General features: G+C 49.8%; 2 protein-coding genes across 2 annotated transcripts; one reads left to right on the top strand and one right to left on the bottom strand.

Annotated features, from left to right (window-relative positions):
• Positions 1–830: 830 nt before the first annotated feature.
• On the bottom strand, positions 831–6501 carry LOC307207330 (mast cell protease 1-like). Its single transcript, XM_079961100.1, has 5 exons — positions 6398–6501; positions 5906–6056; positions 4563–4695; positions 3466–3708; positions 831–2328 (listed from the first exon to the last, which is right to left on the bottom strand). Exons 1-5 carry the CDS (start codon positions 6459–6461, stop codon positions 2194–2196), a joined length of 726 nt encoding a protein of 241 aa, XP_079817226.1. The 5' UTR covers positions 6462–6501; the 3' UTR covers positions 831–2193.
• A 5848-nt stretch (positions 6502–12349) lies between these two features.
• On the top strand, positions 12350–16650 carry LOC307207169 (cathepsin G-like). The gene is made up of 5 exons (XM_079960934.1): positions 12350–12434; positions 13585–13735; positions 13972–14113; positions 14767–15018; positions 15687–16650. Exons 1-5 carry the CDS (start codon positions 12368–12370, stop codon positions 15819–15821), a joined length of 747 nt encoding a protein of 248 aa, XP_079817060.1. The 5' UTR covers positions 12350–12367; the 3' UTR covers positions 15822–16650.
• The last annotated feature ends 6044 nt before the right edge of the window (positions 16651–22694 follow it).

Below are 22694 nucleotides of genomic sequence, written 5' to 3'. Positions count from 1 at the left end.
TACAACCTATTTACAGTGAAGAGCGTTGTAAGTTCAGGTCTGGCTCAATCGCTAGCAGAATGTGATGGCCTGGGAATCTGATTCAGAGGCTGAACCGGAGGAATCCCAGCCTGCACTGGAGTCCTCACCTCCAGGGCTGACTGAGCCGGGACAGGGGCTTGAACCTGAAGGGTCCTCACCTGTGCCGGATCCTCAGGAGCAGACACCAACTGAATCCGCTCTGGCTCCTGAGGTGATGGAGGACCCATTGCCTGCAGGTGCTCCACTCTCAGCCCCGTCAGGGGAAGAGGAGGTTGCCTCTGGGTCCGCTAACCCTCCAGCCTCTCCTGAGCTGCAGAGGATCAGGGCAGAGAGGCAGAGGGAACTAAGTTCTCGCAGGAGGAGGGCTCGCCTCCAGGCCAGGAGAGGCGGGTCACCTGTGGACCGGGGCCGCCCTATGCCTCAGAGGAGATAAAGGCCAGTCAGCCCAGTCCCAGGTTGTGGGAGCAACATTGTTGGTAACCTGTTCCTGCCGGCACCCTGTCCTGCTCTTCTGCCGGAGTTCCTGACCTCACCCGACTCCTTGCCTTGTACCCCGCTTCGCCTTTGACGGACAGCCTCCATACCCTCGACCTAGGACCGGACTCAGACCACGCCGCACGGACCCCCCCCCCGGGACCAGCACACAGAATCTGGGAGTGGTCGGCCTTTATACCTCCCCCAGCATAAAAGTATTGTGACCCCCCAGCCTTTTCCGCCCTCCCTGCGCCGAAGCCTACTGCACAGAATGGGCGCTGGGAAGGGCACACTCACCGCCTCTCCGGTTTGCTCAGGCAAACAACAACAACACATTTGTGTGGATGCATTAGCAGTTTATTGTGAGTTACTCTTGAGATACAGAGTTGCATGCAAGTTTGCCAAATGGCACCTCTTTGCAAAGCGATTCCCCCAAAATAAGGCATTTGCGGCAGGCTCCTTTCGCTGCTACACACACTGATGGACACACCTCATTCCAGCATCTGCATTTATGTGCACTAAACTCGCCTGGAGAGCCAAACTGCAAAATTCAGAGGAGGGCGAATTTGAAAAGATGGCTGCGTTTGGCATCTTATTCCAGGAAGTGTGAATGGGGGAGGTTCAATCTAAATTTAATTTCCCCTCTGTCCCTCTGGTACATCACCACAACCATTAGTCTGGAGGAGTTTGGCATGTGAAATGGTAAAATGGTAACTTTTAACCCCCCTTTTTTAAAATGCTTTTTGGTGCCAAGGTTTTTCGTATGATTGCCTAGGAATCCTAGAGCTCAGACCAGTGATTTGGACATCGAGGAATTGCACAGAGCAAGTCCCCTAGGGCTGAAATGAAATGGCTCCTCTTGAAGAGGGTGAGAAATTCCCACAGTCCTGACCCTGCAGTGTCCCAGAAGGCAGCGTCCAAATCTATACCAGGCTGAAGAGGGAGGATGGAGGAAGGTGGAATCATCTAAAGGGAGGTGTGGTTAATCTTTTGGCCATCCAGATGTTGATGGATGTCAACTCCAGTCGCCCCGTATTGCCCATGTTGTCTGGGGCTGATGGAAGTTGAAGTCCCAACAACATCTGGAATGTGACAGGTTCGCCTTCCCTGATCCAGAGGACCAGGAGGAGATCTGTGGAACTTTGGTCAGTCCAGACATTTGGACAACAGTGGGGAACCTTTGGTCCTCCAAAGGTTGCTGGACTCCCATCATCTGCAACAAACATGGCCAATGGCCAGGGATAACGGGAGTTGCGTTTCAGCAGCACCGAGAAGGCCAGAGGTCCCTTTTCCCTGCCTTAGGAGAAACCAGGTAGGGTAGGAGGAGTCTCTTCAGGGAGACAGAGGCGTATGGCGCTCTGAGAGATTGTTCCAGCCGTATGGGGACAGGGAGAGAGAAGGGACAGAATAGTTCTGAGGGAGAAGACGGGCACTTTTTTCAGATGGGAGAGATGGAAGGTCGGGGGAAGAGGTACGAAGGGGAACACGGTCGGGGAAAGGAGGGGAGCGGTTTTCTTGAAGGGGATAGGGAGGGACTGAAGGAACTTGTGGAAACCGAATCATGTACGGAACACCTGATACTTTTTGCAGCTGTTGGGGGGGTCAGTGTGCATGTGTGTGTGGTTGCAGGATCCAAGCCAAACAGCTTATGTAGCAAGCAGAAGCATTAAAAGAAGAAGGAGGCCTTCCTTCTTCTCTTCACTTGGCCATGGTTTTCTTGATCCAAGGAAGGTACTGGGCGATGCGAGTGTAAACGGCAGGAGGGCAGGGGTTGCTGTAGGAGAGGATTCCATGCGCTACGCCATTGCACACCAAAGGATCACCCATCTCCCCCTGTGGAAGGAAGGAAACAAAGATGGCAGGTGGGGGAAGATATGGCTCCACCTCAAGGAGGACTTCAACTGCAACAAGACTGGCAAACCTGCCAATTGCTGTTTCTCTCTTGTTTTGAATGTTCCTGATATTTAAACTCGGCTCCCCACTTTTGTACATCGCTTCATAGTTTTCTCTGAGTCCACACACAAATAGCCCTGTTCAGGGAAGTTTTTAATGTATGACATATTAGCGTATATTTGGTCTTTGTGGAAGCCGCCCAGAGTGGCTGGGGAAACCCAGCCAGATGGGCGGGGTACAAATAATAAATTATTATTATTATTATTATTATTATTATTATTATTATTATTATTATTGACAGGCTTCCTTCTCCTATAAGGAGCTCAAGGGGCCAAATATGTCTTCCCTTCCTCTCCCTGTCGTCCAGAAAACAACCCTGTGAGGTAGGCCAGGCTAGGAGCTAGTTACTAGGCCCCAGGGTCACTTGGGGAGCTGTGTGGCTGGGGATTGGCATGTTTCCTGAGATTCCTGTATGACAGAGGAGCGGACCTCCCCCACCCTTGGGGGTCCCTTCAAACTCTACATTTCTATGATTCCACCATCTGTGTTGGGGGGCATTCAACTCTTGGAGGCTCATCCCTGAGGCACAGAAATGAAGAGCAGCAATCCCCATCTGCCCAGTGACTGGCCTCTGCCCACGTCCATTTTGCTGGAGAAGAGGGTTATCCCCTTTCCTCGCTTGGCTCCAGCTGTGGCAGCATCTGCCGCTGTGGCTGAGTGGGAGACAACTCCGTCGTCCGAAACCCTGGCAATGCTGAGCACTTGCCTGGTGTGCAGAATGTCCCAATGGCATCCCCACGTAGGGCTAAAAATGTCTGCTGCTGTTTGTCAGAGTAGGCATTATTGAGCTGTTCCTATGCATCTCCCGGGGCGAGGGACGGGAAAGCTAATTTCCTAGGTTTCTATTTATTCTTATGTTTCCACGCATACATACACATTCTATGTATTTTCCTCCACCTGTTCCCACCCTTCCTGATTTCCCTTTTCCATGCTGCGGATCCTGTCCAATAACAGGACGGTGCTCCTCCTGCTCCCCTGCTTCTGGTTCTGCCGCCTGCCGTTTCTGCTGACGCTTACCTGCGTAAATAACTGAGACTGATGGCCTGCACAGATCTTTCCATGGTCGATCTTGGGATAGAACTTCTGGCACTTGCTTCGGTCGTAGATGCTGGCGTTGGCCTCATAGAGCATATATGGGCAATCTTCCTGATTCGGGCTCCAGCCGGCCACACTGCAGGGTGTCCCGTCAGAGAGGTCACTGCTAGATGTTGGCAATGGCAGGATGCCAATGTTTTCATTCAGACGAACCTTTGACTGCAGCTGGGGAAAGAAGAAGGAGACGAGGCAGAAATGAGCGCCTTAGCGTTGCAATAGGAAGCCCTTGAAACCTGTTCCTTTATTCATAATACAGTGGTACCTCAGGTTACATACGCTTCAGGTTACAGACTCCGCTAACCCAGAAATATTGCTTCAGGTTAAGAACTTTGCTTCAGGGTGAGAACAGAAATCGTGCTCCAGCGGCGCAGCGGCAGCGGGAGGCCCCATTAGCTAAAGTGGTGCTTCAGGTTAAGAACAGTTTCAGGTTAAGAATGGACCTCCGGAACAAATTAAGTTCTTAACCTGAGGTATCACTGTAATGAATTCTAATAAATAGAGGAGACTCTTGAGAGTCCCATGGACTGCAAGGAGATCAAGCCTCTCCATTCTGAAGGAAATCAGCCCTGAGTGCTCACTGGAAGGACAGATCCTGAAGCTGAGGCTCCAAGACTTTGGCCACCTCATGAGAAGAGAAGACTCCCTGGGAAAGACCCTGATGTTGGGAAAGATGGAGGGCACAAGGAGAAGGGGATGACAGAGGATGAGATGGTGGGACAATGTTCTCGAAGCTACCAGCATGAGTCTGACCAAACTGCGGGAGGCAGTGGAAGACAGGAGTGCCTGGCGTGCTCTGGTCCAGGGGGTCACGAAGAGTCGGACATGACTAAATGACTAAACAACAACAATAAATAGTGATAATAATCCTATCATACTAATGACCAAAGAGCTGGATTCGGCTGAACGAGTCCATTATATTTCACACATGGGGATGGAAGGAGACATTTAGCTCCTTCTGCCTTCAGGCTCGGGGCCCTCGGGGTGCTTGCAGAGTGAGAAAAAGGCTTGGGGTGAGATACCTTGAGCAGACGGATATCATTTGAAAAGGTGTTGTTCTTGAACGTATAATCTTTGTGCCGGTAGTGTTTGTCCACTCTGTAAGTTTCTCCGTCATGTTTGAGGTCATGTGCTCCCAGGACAACCTTATCAACACTGGAAAGGAAGCAACAGTCAGGGTCAGAGATCCCAAGAATCAATGTTCTCCCAGTCCCTGTGCAAAAGACCAGCCCCCTTCCCATGGCCCTTAATAACAAATTATTATTATTATTGTTATTATTATTATTATTATTATTATTATTATTATTATTAGTTCTCTGCCCATCAGACTGGGTTGCCCCAGGCACTCTGGGAGACTTCCAACAGAATATTGAAGAACATCAGACATTCAAAGCTTTCCTACACAGGGCTGCCTTCAGATGTTTACAGAAGGTCATAATATTCTTGGTTTCTTTGATATCTTAGGGGAGGGCATTCCACAGGGAGGGCACCCCTACCGAGAAGACCCTCTGCCTGATTCCCTGTAACTTTACTTCTCTCGGTGAGGAAGCCTCTAGTAGTCCCTCAGAGTTGTATCTCAGTGTCTGGGCTGAATGATGGAGAAGAAGAAGAAGCCTGGGAGACAGGGCAGAGCCTTCTGGTATCCCACAAGTGAGGGTCCAGGGATCCAAACACTCATCTCTGAACACCACTTTCTGGACTCGGCCCAGGTAGATGGAGTGGAACCACTGTATAACTGCCCACAACTCCCAGCCCTCCTAGATGGTCCAGGAGGATGTCATGGTTGATAGTATCAAAAGATACGTTCAACAGAACCAGGAAGCAGGTTTCCCCTCTGTCCCTAGAGATCATTGACCAGCATGGCCAAGGCAGTTTCAGTCCCACAATGGGGCCAGAAGCCCAGCTGGGAGGGATCCAAATGGTCCGCATCCTCCAGGCGTGCCTGGAGTTCTTCATCGAACACCCACTGCCCAGGAATGGAAGATTTGAGATGGGGCGAGAGATGGCCATAGCGACCAGGTCCAAAGATGGTTTTTTTTTAGGAAGCGGTTTCCTTCAGCGGGTCTGGGAAGGGTCTCTCACAAAGAGAGGCATTCACCACCCCACGGAGCCCATCACTCAGCCCTGTTTGGCTCACTTTTATGAGCCAGGATGCGCAAGGATCAAGGAGATAGGGGGTTGATTTCACTCCAAGCAGCCTGTCCACATCCTCACAGGTAACAGGTTGAAATTCATCCCATGCAACTTGACTAGATGGAGCAATGGCATGTTCTTGCCCTGCCCTGCCCTGCCCCCTTCCAGCAATTAGCTTTACCCTCAATGATCACCACTCCTAAAAAAAGAGGAAGGCCTTAGGGATACTTACATTCCGCAGCGTGCAGAAGTCATGACCCACTGTTCTCCCACGAGGAATCCACCACAGATGAAATAGTTCTGGGAATTCAGCAAGGCAGCCATGTAGGGTCTGGAGTGAGGACTGGTTCCATTCGGGCAACGATTCTGCCTCCGCAGTGGATCTGCAAGAAGCAAACGCAGAGATAAACTGCTACTGCTGCTGCTTACAAATTCTAGAGCAGGCATAGGCAAACTCGGCCCTCCAGGTGTTTTTGGCCTACAACTCCCATGATCCCTAGCTAACAGGACCAGTGGTCAGGGATGATGGGAATTGTAGTCCCAAAACATCTGGAGGGCCAAGTTTGCCTAGGCCTGTTCTAGAGTGTTGTTGTTCCTGAGAACCACCCAAAAGGTTGGTGCTGACCTTGAAAGCCCTAAACGGCCCCGTCCCCTGATGGAATGAGGTTGGCATAGCGCCAAAGAGTAGAAGAAATTGGCTCATGAGTTGGTGGGTTTTCCTCACCTGTTTGGGCCAAGGAGAAGGACAGCAGCAGAAGAAGAACCTGGCGGAGTCTCCACATCTTCATGCTTGCCAAGGAGGGAGATGCCTGGAGCTTAACTCTTCAGCCTCTTGACCCCGTGGCTTTTATGGCCTCCAGCCTCTGGACCTCACCTTCCCCAGGAAGACTCAGTCTAGACTTGAGATCTGATAGGCAGGCTTATCGTTTCTCATTGGCCACGTGGCTGATCCCGCCACGAACGGCAATCAGATCGTCAGATGGGGAGACTGGAAAAAATGAGAAACAGAGTGATCCCGGAATTGGAGAATTTTAAAGCAAAAGTTTATGAAATCAGAGTAATGAAGACAATGTATTTATTCATTAAGACAAAATCAGAGGCCAGCTTTTGGAAATTTCAAGTGGCTGTTACTATTATTATCTTACTATTATTATTATTATTATTATTATTATTATTATTATTATTTATTAAATTTTTATACTGCCCTTCTTTCTGACAGGACACTAGATTCCTAACAGTTTCTATGACTGCTAAGAAACTTTCCAGTCTGTTTGGAAACTAATTAAAAGACTGGAGGTGGTGGTGGTTCTGTGCAGAATTCATATGGTCTGAAATGCCAAGGATTGTTGAGAGCCTAGATTCAGAACCTGCCCACCCCAACACTCATTTTGTGGTTGGTTTAGAAAGGTGTATGAACATTAGACGATGCAAGTTGGTCAGGCCAATGGTCTACCTCACACATCATCCTGCTCACAAAGTCACCAACCAGGTGATTCTGCAGGACCAGCCCAAGAGATTTCTGGTCCCTAATCTGACCCACACAATGGCACTTCTCCCAGCTAGAGAAGAAGGAAGATCTCTTATTTCCTAAAAGGCCATTGCCGAGGCAACACTGGGGCAGGGGTTGTAGAAGAGACGGCAGATCTAAGCTCCAAGGGGCACACCATGGCCATCCTTGCCACTATGGCAGGCTGGCAGCCACTTCACCCCACGCCACTCAGGCATGGGAACAACCATGTTGGGGATGTTGGGGTACTGCCAGGGAGACGGAGGCCCCCAGTCGACTCCGGACGATCACCGGTCTCCCGCATAGCTGTCAACTGTCCCTTATTTGGCGGGAAACTCCCTTATCCCAGCGCTGTGTCCCGCTGCTGTCTCTTATTGACGATGTCCCTTAAATTTCCCGGGTTTCAAAGGAAGCAGCTCCTCTCCCTCCCTCCCTGCCGGCCATGAGGTTCAGCCTGTGATGTTTTCATCCGAAAGGCCTGCGCTATGTGGTGCTGACAAAGCCAAATTTGCATCTTTGATCCCGGTATGGGGCAGTTGCCTTGCCGGGGGTTGGACTTGATCTGCAGGGTCCTTTCCAGATCTATGATTCATGAGCTATAAGTCATGAGCTTTTGAGCACCTTGAATTGGGCCTGGAAACCTGGGATTGGAAAGGCTGCCCATATCTCGCTGGGGCTCATGGAAGCTGGAGGAGAACAACATCTGGAAAGCGGAAGGACAAACGGGATGGTGGCGGTCATGACTTCATCAAGTGTTTGCTCCCTTGCTGTGCTTGTAGCACTTGTGTAGCCCCTTGTGGAACTCAGCAGGCAACAGGATGGGGACGAAACTAGGATGAGCTGCCTCTCTGCCTGAGCTTGGATGTGGCACCACTGTTGGTTGCAAAGGACAGCAGCCACCAGTTATTGCTGTGTTATTGTTTAGTCGTGTCCGACTCTTCGTGACCCCCTGGACCAGAGCACGCCAGGCACTCCTGTCTTCCACTTTTCCAGGGAGTCTTCTCTTCTCATGAGGTGGCCAAAGTACTGGAGCCTCAGCTTCAGGATCTGTCCTTCCAGTGAGCACTCAGGGCTGATTTCCTTCAGAATGGAGAGGTTTGATCTTCTTGCAGTCCATGGGACTCTCAAGAGTCTCCTCCAGCACCACAATTCAAAAGCATCCATTCTTCGGCGATCAGCCTTCTTTATGGTCCTGGCATGCTCTGGTCCATGGGTTCACGAAGAGTCGGACACAACTAAACGACTAAACAACAACAACATACAAATCCAATAAAATAATCGTAATCATAATATTATAATAGTAACAGCCGCTTGAGATTTCCAAAGCTGGTCTCTGGTTTTAATAATGCATTGTCTTCATTACTCTGATTTCATAAACCTTTGCTTAAAAAGTCTCCAATTCCGGGATCACTCCATTTCTCATTTTTTCCAGTCTCCCCATCTGACTATCAGATTGCCGTTCGTGGTGGGATCAGCCACGTGGATAGAGAGGAACGATAAGCCTGCCTATCAGATCTCAAGTCTCTCTCCAGGCACTGCGGTCGTCTGCAAAAGATGTTTCCTATATTCCGGGTGTAGGTGCCCTTGCCTAGTGTTCCCATAATGGCACCGTCTGTGAACCAGAGGCAGGAATCAGCACAGGGAACTGAGGTGATCTGCCATTGCTGGGTGGCAAATGCAATCCAGAGTCATTCCCTTTGCCTCTTGTGAATCCACTGGATTCCCCAGCGAACCAGGATTCCCATTCATTCTCTTTCAGTTTCCTGATTTATTCCAAGCCACTGTTTTTGCAAAACAAAAGAAGTGGACAAATTCATGGGGGTCATTCAATGGCTCATTTCGGAAGGGGAAATTGGGGGTTCTACCTTCAGGAACAGAGTAGCTGGTGAAAGCCAGATTTGGGAGTGAACACTAGGGGAAGAATGGGACGCGGGTGGCGCTGTGGGTTAAACCACAGAGCCCAGGACTTGCCAATCAGAAGGTCGGCAGTTCAAATCCCTGCAACAGGGTGAGCTCCCATTGTTTGGTCCCTGCTGGACGCAGGTGGCGCTGTGGGTTAAAGCCTCAGCGCCTAGGGCTTGCCGATCGAAAGGTCGGCGGTTCGAATCCCTGCGGCGGGGTGCGCTCCCGCTGCTCGGTCCCAGCGCCTGCCAACCTAGCAGTTCGAAAGCACCTCCGGGTGCAAGTAGATAAATAGGGACCGCTTACTAGCGGGAAGGTAAACGGCGTTTCCGTGTGCGGCTCTGGCTCTGGCTCTGGCCAGAGCAGCGATGTCACGCTGGCCACGTGACCCGGAAGTGTCTCCGGACAGCGCTGGCCCCTGGCCTCTTAAGTGAGATGGGCGCACAACCCTCTGTCAAGACTGGCCCGTACGGGCAGGGGTACCTTTACCTTTACCTGCCAACCTAGCAGTTCAAAACCACATCAAAGTGCAAGTAGATCAATAAGTACCGCTCTGGCGAGAAGGTAAACGGCATTTCCGTGTGCTGCTCTGGTTCGCCAGAAGCGGCTTAGTCCTGCTGGCCACATGACCCGGAAGCTGGATGCCGGCTCCCTTGGCCAATAAAGCAAGATGAGCGCCACAACCCCAGAGTCGGCCACGACTGGACCTAACGGTCAGGGGTCCCTTTACCTTTACCTTTACTAGGGGAAGAACATAGCTCTGTAGGTATCATGGGGGCCATAGCCTTGTGCTGATGTGAGATTTTTATAAGGCTGGAGGATTTCCTAACAAGGTTTAGTCACCCACCCACCTAAATAACACTGAGTGGAGGTTGGGACAGATTCTGTGTTCCTATTATTCTGCTTTACTTTACTCTCCTTGCTTTTTCCTTGGGAAAGAGCTGCAGCTCAGAAGAGAAGAAGAAGAGTTTGGATTTGATATCCCGCTTTATCACTACCCGAAGGAGTCTCAAAGTGGCTAACATTCTCCTTTCCCTTCCTCCCCCACAACAAACACTCTGTGAGGTGAGTGGGGCTGAGAGACTTCAGAGAAGTGTGACCGGCTCAAGGTCACCCAGCAGCTGCAGGTGGAGGAGCAGAGACACGAACCCAGATTACGAGTCTACTGCTCTTAACCACTACACCACACTGGTATCATGAATCCCTCCCTTATTTTTAACAGTGATGGCCATAAATGGAAAGGTTAAGGGACCCCTGACCATTAGGTCCAGTGGTGGCCGACTCTGGGTTGCGGCGCTCATCTCGCTTTACTGGCCGAGGGAGCCGGCGTACAGCTTCCGGGTCATGTGGCCAGCAGGACTAAGCCACTTCTGGCGAACCAGAGCACGGAAACACCGTTTACCCTTCCCGCCGGAGCAGGACCTATTTACCTACTTGCACTTTGACGTGCTTTCGAACTGCTAGTTTGGCAGGAGCAGGGATTGAGCAACGCGGAGATTTGAACTGCCAACCTTCTGATCGGCAAGAAGAAGAAGAAGAGTTTGGATTTGATATCCCGCTTTATCACTACCCGAAGGAGTCTCAAAGCGGCTAACGTTCTCCTTTCCCTTCCTCCCCCACAACAAACACTCTGTGAGGTGAGTGGGGCTGAGAGACTTCAGAGAAGTGTGACTGGCCCAAGGTCACCCAACAGCTGCAGGTGGAGGAGCGGAGACGCGAACCCAGTTCCCCAGATTACGAGTCCATCGCTCTTAACCACTACACCACACTGGCTCTCAGGAGAGCAGGTGCTTTGCATTGCACAAGGTCCCAATTTCAATCCGCAACAGCATATCCAGGTTGAGGAGTCCTAGATAGATCTCATTTCCTTGGGAGCAGCTTTTGGTAGTTTTTGGATTGAAAGAGCCGAGGTGGTGCTGGCTCTGCTCTGAATTCAGGTGGTCTTCTTAAATATCAAGGATTGATGAGAGCCTGGATTCAGATGCAGAAAAATAGGATCTGGGACATCTGGTTTACTAGCGGTACAGTGGTACCTCGGATTACGAATTTAATTCATTCTGGAAGTCCGTTCTTAACCCAACACGTTCTTAAACCAAGACAGACTTTCACATAGGCCTTGCCACAGCCAGAGCCCTCCCCCCGGCAGCGGAAAGCGTTCTTATTTCAGGGCAAAGTTTGCAAACCGGAGCAACTACTTCCAGGTTTGCAGAGTTCTTAACCCGAATCATTTGTAAGCAGGACTGTATGAAACCTGAGGTACTACTGTACATGTGAAAAAGATCTAGGGGTCTTGGTAGACCACAATCTGAACGTGAGTCAACAGTGCGATGCAGCATCAAAGAAAGTTAATGCTATTCTAGGCTGTGTCAACAGAAGTCAAATTTCCAGATCAAGGGAAGTCACAGTGACCCTCAATTCTGCATTAGTCAGACCAGACTTGGAATACTGCGTCCAATTCTGGGCACCATTCTGTTGTTGTTGTTTTAATAATATTTATTAGAATTTCAAAAACATTACAAAGATACAAAAGCAAAAAAGAATAAAAAGAAAAAATAACAAAATACAGAAAAAAATATAAACAATTAAAAACATTTACATCTTTCAATGTCTTGTCTTTCATTTACTTGTTTCCCTGCAATTCTGGGCACCATTCTGATGCGCTCGAAGGTCTGAAGAGGAGGCAAGAAAGATGATCAAGGGTCTAGAAACTAAATGCTTGAACGATTACAGTGCACATCCATCATAACCTACTGGGGCGCCGTGAGGAATCCACCGCAGTTGAGGTTGCAAATGGTTTTCCTAGCAAGTAATTTCGCGAAGAGTGGAAAGTCTCTTTGCTCCTTTCAACCAAGCGGCCACCGAAACCGTTAGGAATCCACTGTCCCGTTGGAAAGAAAGGCAGTCTACAAATCCATTAAAATAATCGTAATGATAATATTATAATAGTAACAGCCACTTGAGATTTCCAAAAGCTGGTCTCTGATTTTGCTTTAATGAATACATTGTCTTCATTACTCTGATTTCATAAACCTTTGCCTAAAATGTCTCCAATTCCGGGATCACTCGTGTTCTTCATTTTTTCCAGTCTCCCCATCAGACTATCTGATTGCCGTTCGTGGCGGGATCAGCCACGTGGCCAACGAGAAACGATAAGCCTGCCTATCAGATCTCAAGTCTAGACTGAGCCTTCCTGGGGAAGGTGGAGTCCAGAGGCTGGAGGCCATAAAAGCCACGGGGTCAAGAGGCTGAAGAGTTGAGCGCCAGGCATCTCCCTCCTTGGCAAGCATGAAGATGTGGAGACTCCGCCAGGCTCTTCTGCTACTGCTGCTGTCCTTCTCCTCGGCCCAAACAGGTGAGTAAAAGCACCATGGCAGATGACGCACCAGGGCCTTTCTTCTCCCTGAAATTCTCCTCCCAGCCGTCCTTCCCTCTCTGATCACGACTTGACTGTCTGTCTCCAGGCACTGTGGTCGTCTGCAAAAGATGTTTCCTACATTCAGGGTGTGGTGCCCTTTTCTAGTGTTGCTGTGATGGCACCATCTGTGAACCAGAGGCAGGAATCAGCACAGGGAACTGAGGTGATTATGCCATTGCTGGGTGGCAAACCCAATCCAGACTCATTGCCTTTACCTCCAGTGAATCCACTGGATTCCCCAGCAAACCAGGATTCCCATCGATTGCCTGATTCTTCCTTCCCACCCTGATTTTTTCCAAGCCACCGGTTTTCCAAAACTAAAGGAGATCATTCAGTGGCTCATCTCAGAAGGGGAAACTGGGGGTGCTATCTTCGGGATGATGAAAGCAAGATTTGGGGGTGAACACTAGGGGAGGACTGTAGCCCTGTAGATAACATGGTAGCCATAGCCTTGTTCTGATGTGAGTTTAGAGTTTGCAATATTATCTTCTTTTTTCTAAGCAGATTTCAGGCCACAACAGTTCCTGGAGGCTTCCTGTTCTATCATGGCACAGACTAAAATCTGAGCTGGGCATGATAAGAGGGGAATCTGTGCTGAATCAATACAGGGCTGAGACTAAAACTGGGGGATCTACTAACAGGGTTTAGTCACCCACCAAGTAAATGATGCTGAGTGGGGGTTGGACTAGCTTCTGTGATCCCATGATTCTGCCCTGCATTATTCTCCTTGCTTTTTCCTTGGGGAGGGGCTGCAGCTCAGTGGAAGAGAAGCTGCTTTGCATTGCAAAAGTCCCAATTTCAATCCGCAACAGCATATCCAGGTTGGAGAGACCTAGATCTTTCTTCCTTCGGAGCCACTTTTGGCAGTCCTTGCAGGAGAATCCTGAGCTAATGGAACGAAGGGAGTCTTCCTAGGCTGCTCTGTGCTTTCGCTTTGCTAACTTTCTTGCTAGGAAAACCAATTGTAAGCTCAGCGGAACAGTGAACTGTCCTTTTTGCTCCCCCAATAACTTTGAATGTGTGGAAGACACCCCAGAACATGCAAGGAGGAGGAGGAGGAGCTGATCTCTGCATACGATTCTTGCAGATCCATTGCGGAGTCAGGTTGTTGGGGGACATGAAGCCAAGCCCCACTCCAGACCCTACATGGCTGCCTTGAAGTATCACAATGGGAACTTCGACTGTGGCGGATTCCTGGTTGCGCCCCAGTGGGTAATGACGGCTGCGCACTGCACTGGGTAAGTCTCACTAATCCCTCCCTGATTTTTAGCAGGGATGGTCATGGAATGAGAGAACTGTACAGTTGGAAGGGACTGCAAGGGTCATCTGGTCAGCTGAAGCACCCATGACAGGTGGCCACCTAACCACCAAGGTGCACGGCTGGTGGTATGGAGGGAGCCTGGTCTTTTGCACGGGGGCCAGGAGGGGATTGAGTTCTAGGTTCTCTGACACTAACTGATGCTCTTTTTTCCAGCACCTATAGAGTCATCTTGGGGGCACATAACATCCACCGTGATGAAACCTCTCAGCAAGTATTCACCGTTAAGGATAACTACAAACACCCTTATTATTATACCGACAATGAGATCGTCTTAAACGATATCCGTCTGCTCAAGGTAGCTTGCTCCAAGCAATCTCTCCTTTTATCTATCCCCCGAGGTCAGTGATCCTGAAGGCAGAAGGCGTCAAGTGTCTTTCTCCCTCCCAATGTGTGTAGCATAATGAAGTAGACATTGCGCAGCTTACCCTGGCATTGGGGGGCCAAATGTCCCGTTTGCCCAAAGTGCCCCATTTTAGAGGTACCAGATGTGGAGTTTGGAACAGACAGGGTTAAAACTCCGTGGTGTCCTGTATCTGGGAGGGGCCTGAAGCAGGGCCGTAGGTCACAGGCTTTGTCTGTGAGAGTTGCTTTCGCTTCTCACTGAGAGACACAGCTCAACGGAGAGGCTGTGTCTGTGTGCTTTTGGAAGCACGGAGAGATGCCTTTGGAATGGCGGAGGTTTCCGACGGGAAAGAGACTGATTTATGGCTTGTAAATAAACGCTTCTAGAGATAAGAACCGATCTGTCTTTGGACTTAATTTATCCCTTTCTCACATGGACTCAGGACCGCTGCATTTACTCTGCTATCCTGCCAGGTCAGCGCTTCCAAGCAGAGCTGCCCAGAGAAAGCGTGACTGGACGGAGGATTTATATTCAATATACGCATACCAGATTCCCCGACGGGCTTCCTAAATCAATGAGCTCTCTCCCATCTCTCCTTTCCGCAGCTGAATTCCAAGGCTACTCTGAATGAAAACGTCCAGATCCTGCGCTTGCCCAAATTTGACCGTAACCTCTCTGATGGGACTCCCTGCAGTGTGGCAGGATGGGGCCGGGTTTACAAAGACTGGGCACCAAAAACACTCTATGAGACCAATGTTGCCATCTATGGCCATAGGCAGTGCAGCGAGTTGTATCCTGATCTCAATGATGGGAAGGTCTGTGCCGGGAGACCCGACGAGCCTGAAGATGCTTTCAAGGTGAGGGGCAGCAGAAGCAGCAAGTGACAGGATCGGGCTGGGGTTATGGATCCCACCCTTCTGAGGGATCGTTCACATCTCCAGGAAAATGGACATGGGCTTGTATTCTGCTAAGGGCTCCGGCCCACTTTCGCTTGTCCCTCTGCTTTCCCGGAGGGTGGTGTCACTCCTTAGCACTCAATTGGAGCAGTCAGCCATCATTCTTTGCATGGGTTGCCATTTATTCCAATTTAGGACTTAAATAGTGGGTTTTCCTGGGAAAGGAAGGAGTGGACGAGCCCCAAGTCGTACTGAGAGTAGATCGACTAGTAACCTGGCAGTTTGCCCTGGTTCAAGAAGAAGAAGAAGAGTTTGGATTTGATATCCCACTTCATCACTCCCCTTAAGGAGTCTCAAAGCGGCTAACATTCTCCTTTCCCTTCCTCCCCCACAACAAACACTCTGTGAGGTGAGTGGGGCTGAGAGACATCAAAGAAGTGTGACTGGCCCAAGGTCACCCAGCAGCAACATGTGGAGAAGCGGGGAATCGAACCCGGTTCCCCAGATTACGAGTCCACCGCTCTTAACCACTACACCCCGCTGGCTCACGCTGGTTCAAGCAGGAGAGTTGGCCACAATGTGGATCCAAATCTTCCCCCAGCTGCCATCTTTGTTCTCTCTCTCCACAGGGCGATTCAGGTGGCCCCTTGGTGTGCGATGGCGTGGCAGAAGGAATCGTCTCGTATGGCAACCCCTGCCCTCCTGGAGTTTACACTCGAGTCGCCCAGTACCTTGACTGGATCAAGGAAACCATGAGGTCCTGAAGAGAAGATGCATCAGTAACGCTATATTTGCTTTTGCTTTCCCATGCTTGTTCTTGCAAGAATAACCTGCTTGGCTTGCATTCTGCAACAAAACACACACACACACACAAAGATGTTTCATACAGGATGGTGTTTGGGCAAGTGCCTTCACTGCCTCCCATCCCCTTGAAGAAAATCCCTCTTTCCACCCTTGTTTGCATTAAAATCCTCTTCAGCCTGGTATAGATTTGGACGCTGCCTTCTGGAACACCGCAGGGCCAGGACTGTGGGAATTTCTCACCCTGTTCAAGAGGACGTATTTCATTTCAGCCCTAGGGGACTTGCTCTGTGCATTTCCTCCATGTCCAATACACTGGACTGAGCTCAGGGATTCCTAGACAATCATACAAAAGACCTTGGCACCAAAAAGCATTTTTAAGGGGGGGGGGGTTTAAAAGTTACCAGTTTACCATTTCACATGCCAAACTCCTCCAGGCTAATGGTTGTGGTGATGTACCAGAGGGACAGAGGGGAAATTAGATTCAGCTCAAAGGTAAGATTGAACCTCCCTCATTCACACTTTCTGGAATAAGATCCGAAACACAGCCATCCTTTAAAATTCGCCCTCCTCTGAATTTTGCAGTTTGGCTCTCCAGGCAAGTTTAGTGCACAAAAATGCAGATACTGGAATGAGGTGTGTCTATCAGTGTGCGTAGCAGTGAAAAAAGCCTGCCCCAAATGCTTTATTTTGCGGAAATCGCTTTGCAAAGACGCGCCTGTTTGGCAAACTTGCATGCGACTCTGTATCTCAAGAGTAATTCACAATAAACTGCTAATGCATCCACACAAATGTGTTGTTGTTTTTTAAATTGCAAGCTGATGTGTATATGTGGTGTATTGAACTGAAGAGTGGGAAGATGAGAAACTGGGAGACACACCGACGAACAGATTCCCCCCTCCCTAGTTGTGGACTTGTGGGGAGGGGAGGGTTTGAAATCAGGAGCTTTTTATGAGATCCCCACCAATCTGTCTACTCTTCTGCACGCAGTGCTGGGGCTCCACCCCCAAAGCCTCTCTCCCTAAATCAGAGATTTGGCCTGTTTCAGTGCTGGCTTCTTGCACTGGGACTTGCTGACATCCATCTGTCTCAGGAGACGACGTACCCTCCCACCTTCCTCAGGGGCAAATAGGCCTGGGCTTTGAGGCTCTGCTTCTTCCCCAGTGTCAGGTGGCTATGCCCAGTGCCCAGTCCCACCTCCAGCACAACCACTTTCTCCCGCAGGGTCACCACCTCAGAGCCTGGTGGTTCCAGGTCTTCGGTTCTCCTTCAGCTTCACCATCTGCCCCATAAAAGTCCTCCTCCTCCTCCTTGGCTGGAGCACGGAGTTCAAGTTGGTACACACTGCTATCCCCCTATTTTATCTTCCAACGACACCATGAGGTAGGAGTTGGACCGAGGGGTGCAAGAGACCGAAGGTGGCACCCTTCTGAGTTGTTGTTGTTTAGTCATTTAGTTGCGTCTGCCTCTTCGTGACCCCCTGGACCAGAGCACGCCAGGCACTCCTGTCTTCCACTGCCTCCCGCAGTTTGGTCAAACTCATGTTGGTTTCTTCGAGAACACTGTCCCACCATCTCGTCCTCTGTCGTCCCCTTCTCCTTGTGCCCTCCATCTTTCCCAACATCAGGGAAGTCTTCTCTTCTCCTGAGGTGGCCAAAGTCTTGGAGCCTCAGCTTCAGGATCTGTCCTTCCAGTGAGCACTCAGGGTTGATTCCCTTCAGAATGGAGAGGTTTGATCTTCTTGCAGTCCACGGGACTCTCAAGAGTCTCCTCCAGCACCAGAATTCAAAAGCATAAATTCTTCGGCGATCAGCCTTCTTTATGGTCCAGCTCTCACTTCCATACATCACTACTGGGAAAATCATAGCTTGAACTATACGGACCTTTGTTGGCAAGGTGATGTCTCTGCTTTTTAAGATGCTGAGAGCTTAATACTTCTCAGTATCCCCACTGAGAAAGGCCCTCTGGTACTGTATCTTCCCCCAATCACCACATCTTTGTGCCATCTTTAATAATAATAATAATAATAATAATAATAATAATAATAATGAATTACTCGTACCCTGCCCATCTGCCCAGGCCTCCTCAGCCACAAAGGGTGGCTCCCAACAGAATATTAAAAACACGATAAAACATTAAAAAATATCCCTAAACAGGGCTACCTTCAGATGTCTTCTAAAAGTCAGATAGTTGTTTATTTCCCTGACATCTGATGGGAGGGCATTCCACAGGGTGCCACCACCGAGAAGACCCTCTGCCTGGTTCCCTGTAACCTCACTTCTTGCAGGGAGGGAACCGCCAGAAGGCTCTTGGAGCTGGACCTCAGTGTCCGGGATGGATGATGGGGTGGAGATGCTCCTTCAGGTATACTGGGCTGAGACTGTTAAGGTCAGCACCAACACTTTGAATTCTTCTCAGAAACATACTGGGAGCCAACGTAGGTCTTTCAGGATCGGTGTTATATGGTCTCGGCGACGGCTCCCAGTCCCCAGTCTAGCTGCCGCATTCTGGATTAGTTGTAGTTTCCGGGTCACCTTCAAAGGTAGCCCCACGTAGAGCGCATGTCAATAGTCCAAGTGGGAGATAACCAGCCTTCTCAGCCCTTCAGGGCCAATGTGCAACTGGTGACACCCCAAGCTATCTGCCACGAGCAAGATCTGCCACCTTTGTCTGCTGCTCGGTCCCTGCTCCTGCCCACCTAGCAGTTCGAAAGCATGTCAAAGTGCAAGTAGATAAATAGGTACCACTCCGGCGGGACGGCAAATGGCGTTTCCGTGCGCTGCTCTGGTTCGCCAGAAGCGGCTTAGTCCTGCTGGCCACATGACCTGGAAGCTGTACGCAGGCTCCCTCGGCCAGTAAAGTGAGATGAGCGCTGCAAACCCAGAGTCAGCCATGACTGGACCTAATGGTCAGGGGTCCCTTTACCTTTACTGTAGTGTAAACCACTTAGAATTCACAAAAGAAATAAGCTGCCATCCTCGCAATTCACTTTCCGCCATCATCTAACATGTGGTAGCAGAGATCGTTTTTTCCATGAGCTTCCCTCCTTCCTCTCCCTTCCCCCTCCCATTTGCCTCCAAAGCTTAATTAATTAATAATTGCCCGTAAAATACTCCACGATGCTTAGCGCTAATAAAAAAGCCTCCCCATTTAAGTAGCATTTTATTATTATAGACGGCAAAATAAATAAGGGCCTTCTTTGGCCACCGCTATTTAGGACGAAGGGAGGGAGACAGAGAGAATCAAACCCACCGGTGCTTCTCATTTAAAATTGCCCACTTTGCTGTGTTTTGAGAGCTAATAAAGTGTGAGTTTGTTTGGGGTGGGGGGGCATGTTTCTGATGAAGCCAACAGTTAAGAGGCGAAGATTGGGGGGCTGGGAAGGCAGACAGGTTGGTTATAGCTGAGGAAGAACATACCCACAAATCATTCCCACCACCCTCCTCCCTTATCAGTGACTTGAAATAATTAAACTCCATACATCTTGTGTGGCAGGAATCCTCCCTCCCCTCTCCCCTCCTTTAGAATATTTGCATTGCAGGCTGATTAAGCTGTAATTATCACCCATTTACCGCCTGAGATGCAAAGAGCATTTTTCACTCTTGACAGGAAAGTGAAATGCTTTTTTCTGTGTGCGGTTCCAGTTGTTGCTACTGAAAACAGAGGATAAGGAAGAAGAGCAAAATATCCCCCCTCTCTCCTTTTAGCAGTTATAAACGCAAGCTGCAAGCCGGCACAATCCTGGGGTCCACGCTGGGGACTGGCCACTGGCTTGGTTATACAGCGAAGTCAGTTACTGTATTTTTTGCTCTATAAGACTCCCTTTTTCCCTCCTAAAAAGTAAGGGGAAATGTGTGTGCGTCTTATGGAGCAAATGCAGGCTGCGCAGCTATCCCAGAAGCCAGAACAGCAAGAGGGATTGCTGCTTTCGCTGCGCAGCGATCCCTCTTGCTGTTCTGGCTTCTGAGGTTCAGAATATTTTTGTTCTTGTTTTCCTCCTTCAAAAACTAGGTGCGTCTTGTGGTCTGGTGTGTCTTATAGAGCGAAAAATACTGTATTTATTTTTTTACCTGCGGTTCCGGCATTGCAGAGGGTTGGACTAGATCAGGGACGGCCAGCTTCCAAGAGACTACGATCTACTCACACAATTAAAAACTGGCAGTGATCTACCACTTCTTTGGGGGGGGGGGTTGAGGTCAAAGTTGTTGAGCTTTGCCAGTGTGGTGTACTGGTTAAGAGCCGTAGACTCGTAATCTGGTGAACCAGGTTCGCGTCTCCGCTCCTTCACATGCAGCTGCTGGGTGACCTTGGGCTAGTCACACTTCTCTGAAGTCTCTCTCTCTCTTTTTAATAATATTTTTTTATTAATTTTAACATATAAATTATAAAATGTACCACAAAACTTATCACTTATACAATCTTTTTAGACTTCCATCAGCACCTCTGATGATCCACCGTTTTAACCACTTCTTATGCATTTCTTAACTTTATGTTGCCTTTACATCTCTTAACAAATCATCCTCCCCCTTGTCCATTTTTACAATACTTCTAATAATACTCCTCACAAAATTTCTTGCAACCCTACAAACGTCGTCTGTTCTTCACGACTACTTTTCAAATAGTCCGTAAATTTACTCCAGTCTTCCGTGAATTTCTGGTCTCGCCGGTTTCGAATCCTTCCTGTTAGTTTATCTAATTCTGCATAGTCCATTAACTTCATCCTCCATTCTTCAATCGTCGGTAACTCTTCTTGCTTCCATTTTTGGGCCAATAATATTCTCGCTGCTGTTACTGCATATAAACACTTCTATGAAGTCTCTCAGCCTCACACACCTCACAGCAGGAGGGGGAGACACCCGTGACTCTTCACAACCCTGACTCATCTTGGCCTCTCGGCCTCCCTCTTCTCCTGCTGCTTCAACTTCTGCCTCCGATTCTGGACTTCTTTCTGCCACAAACTCCATAAGCTCACTAAACCCTGCTACAGTGGTGCCTCGCAAGACGAAAATAATCCGTTCCGCGAGTCTCTTCGTCTAGCGGTTTTTTCATCTTGCAAAGCAAGCCCATTGATGGCTTAGCAGATTAGCGCTATTAGCGGCTTTTAGCGGCTTAGCGGATAAGCGGCTTAGCGGCTTAGAAAAAGGGGGGGAGGGGAAAAAACCCCCGCAGGAACTCGCAAGACATTTTCGTCTTGCGAAGCAAGCTCATAGGAAATTCGTTTTGCGAAGCACCTCCAAAACGGAAACCTCTTTCGTCTAGCGAGTTTTCCGTCTTGCGAGGCATTCGTCTTGCGGGGCACCACTGTACTTCCTTCAGCTTCAATACTGCCACCTCCCAGTCTTCTCCCTCTGACCACTCATCATTGTCCTGCCACCACTCCCTGGGCCCTGAGCCTCGTTCTTTTGGGGGTCCCCCACTTACCGCATTTTTCGCTCTATAGGACGCACTTTCCCCCCTCCAAAAATTAAGGGGAAATGTGTGTGCGTCTTATGGAGCAAATGCAGGCTCCTTGGCTGCAGCGATAGCAACGGAAGCCTCCGAAGCGCAGAGGGAGAGCTCCCCCCCCCCACGCTCCGGAGGCTTTGCGTTGCTTTCGCTGAAGCCGCCAGAAGCCCCAGGAGCGCAGTGGGAACTCCCGCTGCGATCCAGGGACTTCAGACAGCTATCCACAAGCCTTTGGAGCGCAGCAGGAGTTCCTGTTGCGCTCCGAAGGCTTGTGGATAGCCGCCTGAAGCCTGGACAGCGAGAGGGGTCGGTGCACAGTTTTCCCTCTCTGCGCAGCGCCCCTTCAGTGAAGCGGGAGGAGAAATGGAAGGGGCTCCGTTTCTCCTGCCGCTTCGCTGAAGGGGCGCTGAGCAGAGAGGGGGAGAATTCCCCCCCCCTCGTTCTCCACCACCTATGGTCCTGTGCGTCCTATAGAGCAAAAAATGCGGTAGATCATCCCACCATTCCTGTATGTCAAGTCCCTGACACTTCTTAAGGTGAAGCGGACTGCACCTGGGACCTTCTGCACTGGGATGGCAGATCCTGTGTTGCTGGACTCCATCTCTCAACATCACCAATCATATTGGCTGCTGGGTTTTGGAGCCCAACATAACTGGGCGCAGTTCTGCACAAGTTCAGAATTTCTGCCAGCAAGTTGAGGCTGTTTTCCATGGCAAACTGTTGCCTGCGTCTCTAGGCAACGTGGCCCGTCAACTGAGGGTATTTCATCCTGGAAGTCCAGAAAACCAATGCCGATATGCTCCTGGGAAGGTCACCTGGGCGGAGCTAAGGACCTTATAAGGGCTGCCTAAAAAGGACTGTTCTGAATTGAAATTCTTCGGGGGGGGGGGAGTCGCTAAACTGAACAGAAATATCATCCAAAGTGCAACAGTGACCTCTGCTGATGAGAAAGGGGGACACAAGAAATGCAATTATATCGCCTTTTCTGTGAGATGTGCTTTAAAAAGAAAAGGTAAAGGTAAAGGGACCCCTGATCATTAGGTCCAGTCGTAGCCGTCTCTGGGGTTACGGCGCTCATCTCGCTTTACTGGCCGAGGGAGCCGGCGTACAGCTTCCGGGTCATGTGGCCAGCAGGACTAAGCCGCTTCTGGCGAACCAGAGCAGCGCACAGAAACACCATTTACCTTCCCGCCGGAGCGGTACCTATTTATCTACTTGCACTTTGGCATGCTTTTGAACTGCTAGGTGGGCAGGAGCAGGGACCGAGCAACGAGAGCTCATCCCGTCATTGCGGGGATTCGAACCGGCGACCTTCTGATTGGCAAGTCCTAGGCTATGTGGGTTTAACCCACAGCGCCACCCGCGTCCAAAAGAAAAGGTACTATTGTCTT

This window comes from Podarcis cretensis (assembly GCF_951804945.1).
Source record: "Podarcis cretensis genome assembly, chromosome: 18".
Taxonomy (NCBI): Eukaryota; Metazoa; Chordata; class Lepidosauria; order Squamata; family Lacertidae; genus Podarcis; species Podarcis cretensis.
This window is presented reverse-complemented; position numbering and strand designations above follow the sequence as displayed.

Excerpts from the sequence above, each read along its gene's own strand:
- LOC307207169 (XM_079960934.1), top strand. The coding sequence starts at position 12,368 with ATGAAGATGTGGAGACTCCGCCAGGCTCTTCTGCTACTGCTGCTGTCC. Across the intron at positions 12,435-13,584 it reads CTTCTCCTCGGCCCAAACAG|ATCCATTGCGGAGTCAGGTT; the intron begins GTGAGTAAAAGC and ends CGATTCTTGCAG. Across the intron at positions 15,019-15,686 it reads AGCCTGAAGATGCTTTCAAG|GGCGATTCAGGTGGCCCCTT; the intron begins GTGAGGGGCAGC and ends CTCTCTCCACAG.
- LOC307207330 (XM_079961100.1), bottom strand. The coding sequence starts at position 6,461 with ATGAAGATGTGGAGACTCCGCCAGGTTCTTCTTCTGCTGCTGTCCTTC. Across the intron at positions 6,057-6,397 it reads CTTCTCCTTGGCCCAAACAG|ATCCACTGCGGAGGCAGAAT; the intron begins GTGAGGAAAACC and ends TGCTTCTTGCAG. Across the intron at positions 2,329-3,465 it reads AGTCTCAGTTATTTACGCAG|GGGGAGATGGGTGATCCTTT; the intron begins GTAAGCGTCAGC and ends TTCCTTCCACAG.